General features: G+C 41.7%; 1 protein-coding gene across 4 annotated transcripts; it reads left to right on the top strand.

Annotated features, from left to right (window-relative positions):
• Positions 1-3,649: 3,649 nt before the first annotated feature.
• Positions 3,650-5,248, top strand: LOC120225998 (protein BEX1-like). Of its 4 annotated transcripts, none has more exons than XM_039224184.1 (3): positions 3,650-3,745; positions 4,176-4,250; positions 4,609-5,248. In XM_039224184.1, the coding sequence occupies exon 3, from the start codon at positions 4,614-4,616 to the stop codon at positions 4,998-5,000; it is 387 nt and encodes a 128-aa protein (XP_039080115.1). In that variant the 5' UTR covers positions 3,650-3,745; positions 4,176-4,250; positions 4,609-4,613; the 3' UTR covers positions 5,001-5,248. The 4 variants fall into 4 exon arrangements, with proteins under 4 accessions (XP_039080115.1, XP_039080116.1, XP_039080119.1 ...); XM_039224185.1 differs by having other exon boundaries at positions 3,650-3,767; XM_039224188.1 differs by having other exon boundaries at positions 3,663-3,707.
• Positions 5,249-8,229: the final 2,981 nt, after the last annotated feature.

Genomic DNA, 8,229 nt, shown 5'->3' with positions numbered 1-8,229 from the left:
AGCCACCCAGGCGCCCCGATAAATAAACTTTTAAAACATTGAATCGTTCAATCCATGAACCAGGTATATTTCTTTTTTTTTTTTAAACATTTATTTATTATTGACAGAGTGAGACAGAGAACGAACAGGGGAGGGACAGAGAGAAGGAGACACAGAATCTGAAGCAGATTCCAGGCTCTAAGCAAGCTGTCAGCACAGAGCCTGATGCGGGGCTCGAACCCACAAACTGTGAGATCATGACCTGAGCCAAAGTCAGGTGCTCAACCGACTGAGCCACCCAGGTGCCCCTAACCAGGTATATTTCTATAATTATTTAGGTCATCTTGAATCAAAATTATTTAATAATTTTTAGTGTAATGTGGGAAATAAGCTTAGGAATCCCCCAGGCTTATACCAATGGGTTAACAAGACATAAAGTAAAAAGCAATGGGATGTTCTCACCTGATTTTGGGTAAATAAGACTAGTACCGTAGAATAGGGAGGTGCAAAGGCACCCCAAAAGAGAGAGAGGGTGCAGAGCCCCCAGAATAGACAGGAGTGCAAGGCACCCATTACAAAGGTATATGAGGTAAGCAAGATTAGGTATTCAGGGAAAAGCACCCCCCAATTTAGTACTATAGCAAAAAGCTGCTTTCACATGAAGAACCAAATTAGGTAAGCAGGTAAATAGAGCTATAGACCGCTACACTTCGCTGTGGGTGAAGCTGCCCAGAATGGAGATGATTAACAAAAGAAAAGGTGTCTTGTTAACCTTGAAGTGTTTGCCCTATCTGCCTTTTTTTAAAATGTTTTTATTTATTTTTGAGATAAAGACAGCGTAATCAGGGGAGGGTCAGAGAGAGAGGGAGACATAGAATCTGACACAAGCTCCAGGCTCTGAGCTATTCCTCAGCACAGAGCCCGATGCGGGGCTTGAACCCACGAACCGTGAGATCATGACCCAAGCTGAAGTCGGACGCTTAACTGACTGAGCCACCCAGGTGCCCCTGCCCTATCTGTCTTATCCCCTAATAAAATAATATAAACAGACACGGTGCCTCCTGTCTGCCATTAACAACCATCTGTCCATCTGCCAGGCACCAGGATTTTGTTTTTGTTTGACCCAAACCTCAAACACTGTATATTTTCAAAACCCCCTTTCCTTCATGCCTGTGAGTTAATGTTCATCAATTCATTGTCTCTTTGTGCATGCCCATCAGGTTTGTAAGCCTTCTGATCTTAATAGATAAGGGCAAGGACCCTTATTCGGGCTCTTGTCTTTTCCTGGACATTAACCATCTCTCTCTTATTTTAATCCTGCATCCGCTCTTTCACTGGCTGAGAGAGAACTTTAGACAGAATCTATAACAGTGTAGAGGTTTTGCAGGTATTTAATTAGATTTATTTCTAGATATTTGATTTTTAATCAGCTTTATCAGGATATAATTTACAAACAATAAGATACATACATTTTAATGATTTCAACAAACATATTCACCAGTGGAGTCACTATCCCATCAAGACACAAAACATTTCCTTCATCTGAGAAAGTTCTGTTATGCCCTCTTTACAATAAAAATATATATATATATATATATTCCGACCTTCAAGCCAGGCAAACACTGATTTGACGCAATTTATATCAATATAAATTAATTTTGCCTCTTCCCAAACTTTATATATATGGAATCACACAGAAAGCACTCTGGTGTCTGATATATTTCCCTGAGTATAATAGTTTTTTTGAGATTTATCTATGCTATTGATTATACCAATAGTTTGTTCTTTTTTATTCCTTAGTTGTACCTTAACATATGAATATATCACAGTTTGTTTATACATTTCCTGGTTGATGGACATTTGGATTGTATCCACTCTAGGGCTATCATAGATGAAATTGCCATGAACATTCCTATTCAAATCTTTTTGAGGAAATATGATTTGAACTCTGGGAAAATTCGTAAGAGTGAAATTTCCTGTATTTATGGTAAGTGTAAGTTTAACTTTTCAAGAAACTGTCAAAATGTCTTTCAAAATTGTTAAACTTCTCACCAACAATGAATGAGGAATGAGTGCTCTCATTGTTTCGTATCCTTGAAAATACTGGGGAATGTCATACTTTTCGATTTTAGCAATTCTGTTGGCTGTGTAGTGGTACTTAATTGGGTTTTTTTGTTTGTTTGTTAGTTTTACATTTCCCTGATGATTAATAACATTGACCATCTTTCCATGGGCTCTTTGGTGATTTGTGCATGTACTTTTGTGAAATACTTGTTCAAATCTTTGGTTATTTTTCATTTCATTGCTTGCCTTATTTTGAATTTTAGGAGGTCTTTATATATTTTCTGAATACAAACCCTTTGTTGGTTACACATATTTTTTTCCTGGTTTCCCACCTCATTTCTTAACCGTAGCAGAAGCTTTTATTTTAAATTCAATTTCTATGTATACTCCATTACTACACTACTTTTATTACTACATCTTAAGTCTAGAAATCAAATAATATAATTCACATTTTTGGAGTCTTTTTCAAATTATTTTGTTTATACTAGGTCTTTCTCATTACCATATAAATTTGGGGGTAGTTTTGTCAAGTTATACAAAGATGCCTGCTGAAATTTTGATATTAAATACACTAAATTTATAGATTGATTTTGAGAGAATTTATATCTTAACAATACTGTATTTCCTGATCCAGGACCTTGTTTTATTAAATTTACCCTTAGGTATTTCACATTTTTGGAAGCTATCATGAAGTTATATATTATATAATTATAATAATATATATAATAATTTCAATTTCCAATTATTCATCACTAGAATACATTGATACAATTGACTTTTTAAAACTATCTATCTATAGCTGCAACTCCACTAGTTCTATAGTAGGTTTATTGTTAGATCCCTTAGGATTCTTTAAATACATGGTCATGTGATTTGTAAATAAAGACTTACTGCTTTTTGAACTATAAATTTGTGAAAGAATTTTCATTTTTGGTGTTTAGTTCTGAAAAATTCATCAAGACTGCTGCACTACGGCCTAATTGGCTCACCTCATGGAAGGGGTTCAGGTATCTAGTGGCCTCTAACAAGAGGAGCTATCAGCTGCCGTTTTTCCAAGTTCTAAAAATGAAGCTGCCTGTACAGTCTATACTTATGTAATAAGTATAGTGACAGGTGGTTGGGTTTCCACTCCCAACTTTAATTCTGATTTTCAAATAAAAATAACTAAAGTATATTGATTTGGGGGGGATTTAATATAAAAAGAACAAAACAGATATTAAGAATTTTTTAAAAACCACTTTCCTGGGCTCTTTTCCTCACTCACTTCGTCTATGCATTTTAGCGGAGGGAAAATGGAGAGCACTGGTAGCAGTGGAAGAAAAGCATATCCTTGGAGCAAAGCAGGGGAAGAAGCAAGTCCCCAGAGAAGAACTGAGAATGGCCAATACACCCCTGAGAAGATACTGCCTTTCCCTGGCAGTCAGAGAAAAGCCCAGGAATATACAAAGAGGGGAGAGACACAGAGCCCAGCCTGGTGCTGTTCAGGACGAGGTGTCAGAGGGAAGGTGCGCAGGATGACCAGCTCTGCGCCACCCCGCGGGCAGCAGCCGGCACGGGTTGGGGGCGGTGCTGTTCGCAGTGACGAAGGCCTCACGTGACCCGCCAACGCTGACTTGAGCGCCTACCTCTAGCGTCAGATCTGGCCGGCGCTCGCTCCCTTCTCGGTACCTGCTCCCGGTGGCCCCAGGGGCAGCCCCAAAGGGTAGGAGGCGCAAGGGGAGCAAGTAAGGGACCAGAGGAGGGGGAGCGTCCCCTGGGCTCGGTGTGGGAGAGTCCACGCGGCCCGCGGAGCCCTCCTCGGGTTCCAGCCGTCCGGGGGCGGAGCCGCGAAAAGACTACAGCCCTCACGCCCAGCTGCGGCCCGCGTTTGGCGGCAGAAATGGTAGGGCGGAGGGCTGGACCGCTATGAGGCAACTACCCTTCACAAACACCTGCCTCCTGCACGCCCAGCCCCGCCCCCGTTCTTCTTGGTGTAGAAAATGGTGGTCAGCGCGGGGGATGGGGCGTCCGGGGTTGGGGGTGGCAGTGGGACAGCTGTAGGGTCCCGGGGCCGAAGAGAGGGTGGTTGGCGACGGGTTGGGCCCGAGCGCCGGTTGCAGCAGTACCCGCTCCCCTACCCCTGCCCTCTGCAGGTGTGCGGGTCTAAGTGTCGCGGCGGCACACTCGCGGCGAGAATCAGGAGGAGGAGACTGCAAGGATAGGCCCAGGTCGGTTTGCGGGACAGTGGGAGAGGGAGGGGAAACGTGTGGAAAAACCTGAGACCCCCAAATCCCACCCCTCCCCCAACAGCCCGTCCTCCATCTTGGTGCCTGCAGAAGCCTGGGCTTGGATGGGCAGGGAAAATGGTGGGCTTTGGGCGAGGGAGGGGAGAGGAGCGACTGGGAGGGCGTAGGGCTTGGACTGGGGGCCCCCTAGAGGGCGTAGGAAGCCTCTCAGGTGGGAAAAATGAAATTTTAAAAAGCCTAAGAGATCCGGGGCCCTGAATTTTGGAACGTGCGTAGTAGGGCCTCTGTCCTCGGTGCTGATCAATCCTGATAAGTCCATCTCACGTCTTTTGTCTCTTAGGAGCAATGGCGTCCAAACAAGAGAAAGCAGTAAAAAATCTCAACATGGAAAATGCCATCCAGGAAAACAAAAAAAAGAATGAAAAGGAGCAAGTTGCAAATAAAGGAGAGCCCTTGGCCATCCCTTTGGAAGCTGGTGAATATTGTGTGCCTAGAGTAAATCGTAGGTGGTTCCGTGTTAGGCAGCCCATCCTGCAGTATAGATGGGACGTGATTCAGAGGCTTGGAGAGCCACAGGCCAGGATGAGAGAAGAGAATATGGAAAGGATTGGGGAGGAGGTGAGACAGCTGATGGAAAAGCTGAGGGAAAAACAATTCAGTTATAGTCTGCGGGCAGTTAGCACTGACCCCCCTCACCATGACCGTCATGATGAGTTTTGCCTTATGCCTTGAATCCTGATGTTGTCTCTGAAGTTAATAGGAAGACACACCTGCTTCCTAAACTTACATGTTCTCAATGTTCCTTTGTTGTAAACCTTTTGGTGTTAACATGTCTCTTGTGAGTCTCCTATGACTGCTTCTGATTGAATATTGTATTTTGACCCAATGTGTAAGATTCTGTCAGCTGGGGAGTTTTACCCTATTGCATGGCAAGATGCTCATTATCTATTGTGAAGTTAATAAAGCAGTTTAAAAAGATATTCTCTGTATTCTTTTCTACTTCAAATCTTCTATATTTTTATGTGAACACACAGTCTAAAAATATATAAAGTAAAAAGTTAACGTGTTTATCTCTTTATTGTAGAATTATGAATAATTTTAACTTTGTTACCTATATTTTTTCATTTCAGAAATAAACACATTACCTAGTGCAAGAGCTTGACCACCTATAAAAACAATGTGAACACTTACCCAAACACTTGTGACAGAATCTCAGTTTTAGCTTACCTCTGGATCTCTATTTAGAAGTATAAACTAATAGTGATGAGACACATCTTTTTCAAAACCATACTCATCAGAAAGATGATGATATGGGGCGCCTGGGTGGCTCAGTCAGTTAAGCGGCCGACTTCAGCTCAAGTCATGATCTCGCAGTTCGTGAGTTCGAGCCCTGCATCGGGCTCTGTGCTGACAGCTCAGAGCCTGGAGCCTGCTTCAGATTCTGTGTCTCCTCTCTCTGCCTTTCCCCTGCTCATGCTTTGTCTCTCTGTCTCTGAAAAATAAATAAACTTTAAAAAACATAAAGAAAAAAGATAGATGATGATAACTCCAAGGGCTGCTATGTGTACTTGATGAAGCAATAAGTTTGTAACATTTCTCCAAGTTCTTGTTCCCTCTCTAATGTGTGCATGACCCAACTCTTTAGATACTCCTTTCAACTATTTGAGGAAGTTTCCAAAGCCGGTTCTTCCTTATGCTCCCAAACAAGTCCAGTAAACTAAGAGGTAAGAACTTCCATTCCTCTGCTACTGTGCCCCATCCCCATCCTCTCCCCTGGGTGTTAATGTTCATGAATCCTCAAGGTGGGAAAGTCCCACAGATTTTTTTCTTTTTTCTAGAATACTCAATAAATTGAATCCTCACTCTTCTCTAAAACTATAAGTCCCCTCTCCCTTTTTAGCTTCATGAAAAGACCTTATCTATCTAGTTCTCTATTTCTGTAAGTGTGTAGTTGTTTCCTAAGAAACCTCTGTAGTTCATTAGACCATAGAGGATGTGTAAGGGAACACAGCCACTTTCAATCTTAGACGGTCTCTCCTCATGGCAGCCCCCTGAAACCTAGGAATATAATTAACCTACTTCTGAGTTGGATGCCAAGAGATTATGTCAACCGATACCCAAATGTGGGTAATTATAAGAAGTCCATTGGAGGACTGTTGTGTTTAGGTTCCAATAGAACTTGGGAGATTAAGTTGCCTTGGAGTGTGCTATGTAGGTGAAATACATAGTATATGTGAAGACAGTCTTGTGGAAATGAACTTAGAAGGTAGGATTCTAGGGGCACCTGGGTGGCTCAGTCAGTTAAGCAACTGACTTCAGTCCAGGTCATGATCTCGCAGTTCGTGGGTTTGAGCCTTGCATCAGGCTCTGTGCTGATAGCTCAGAGCCTGAAGCCTGCTTCAGATTCTGTGTCTGTCTCTCTCTCTTTCTCTGCCCCTCCCCCCTCACACTTTGTCTCTTTCTCTGTCTTTGCAAAATAAACTTAAAAAAAATTTTTTTTTTTAAAGTTAGGATTCTAGAGGCACCTGGGTGGCTCAGTTGGTTGAGCACTAACTCCGGCTCAGGTCATGATCTCACGGTTCATGAGTTTGAGCCCCGCGTGGGGTTCTTTGCTAATAGCTCAGAGCCTGGAGTCTGCTTCAGAGCCCGTGTCTCCTTCTCTCTCTACTCCTCCTCCACTCATGAGCTGTTTCTCTTTCTCTCTCAAAAATAAAATAAACATAAAAAATTTTTAAAGAAGTTCAGTCTAAACCGGAAGTTGGCAAATCAGAACCTATGAGCCAGATTTGGTCTATTGCTTATTTCTGTGGCCAATGATCTAAGAATAAAGTTCATGCTTTTAAATGGTTTAAAAAATCAAGAATAATTTTTGACATATAAAAATTATATGAAATCCAAATTTTGGTGTCCACAAATAAAGTCTTATTGGAATACAGCCATAGTTAGGAATTTACATATGGTCTGCACTATAGTGGCAGAGTTGAATAGTTGTGAAAGAAACAGTTTTGCCTGCCTGTGAAGTGTACATATTTATTACCTGCCCCTGAAAGAAAAAGTTTGCCAACCCGTGCTCTGAAATATAACATCACAATAGCAGTTATGAAACCCAAGGAAAAAGTGGGTAGGCAAGTGAAAACATCATGTAACAGTCAACCCCAAACATCATGAATCAGTTGCCTAAGCAATTCCAAAACCCTACCTCCTCCAGGTGCTTGAGATATAAGGCACATTAATGCAAGACAAGTTTGTAAAGAGAAAAGCTAGAGTTGAAAGGGCAGGAAAACCGATGAACAGAGCAGCATATGCCCTACCATACTTCCTAAACTTGATTGTTAATATTAACACCAAATTTTCTGGAAAACAGAAGCATTCTGGATTCACTGGCCTAAGCATATTCAGCAATTCCTGAAGAAAAAGTGGAAGCTCACATGTGAACTCATGCCATATTGTAATAGAAGTTAAAGCATGCATATGCCCGGAAAAATGTACATCTCTTCCATGTAAGGCAGATCCGAGTTGCCTTGTTAACCCCAGAGAAGGATCAGTTTATGATCCTAGTCTCTGAAGACTGTTAACCAGCTTCCCTTGGTTCTTAATAGTGTTTGGATCTGAAGGGGCATCTTAGGGAGTACTATGTGAGTGGTCAGGCTCCCTGTAAAATGCTCAGGGAACAAACAACCAGCAGAAAGTGAGGAAAAGACAGTAAGAAAACAGAGCATGAGGTTCCCTCTAGGGGAATATATTTGCCCATTTATATCATTTATATGTGTTTATATATGTGTTGTGTAATGAGTCTCTTTTTCTCCCTCTGACCATTCTCCATGAAAAGAAGAATGAATGCTTCTTATAAATGCTAAAACTTTGAATAAAAAGAACGCCATGAGATTAGGGATTGTGCCCTGTGTCAAAAAAAAAAAAGAAAGGATGTGCAAAAAAGAAGTTCGAGATATAGATATGTGGG

This window comes from Hyaena hyaena, unplaced genomic scaffold, assembly GCF_003009895.1.
Source record: "Hyaena hyaena isolate Hyena2069 unplaced genomic scaffold, ASM300989v1 scaffold_1549, whole genome shotgun sequence".
NCBI lineage: Eukaryota > Metazoa > Chordata > Mammalia > Carnivora > Hyaenidae > Hyaena > Hyaena hyaena.
Note: the sequence above shows the minus strand (reverse complement) of the source record. Positions and strands in the feature narration are given on the sequence as shown.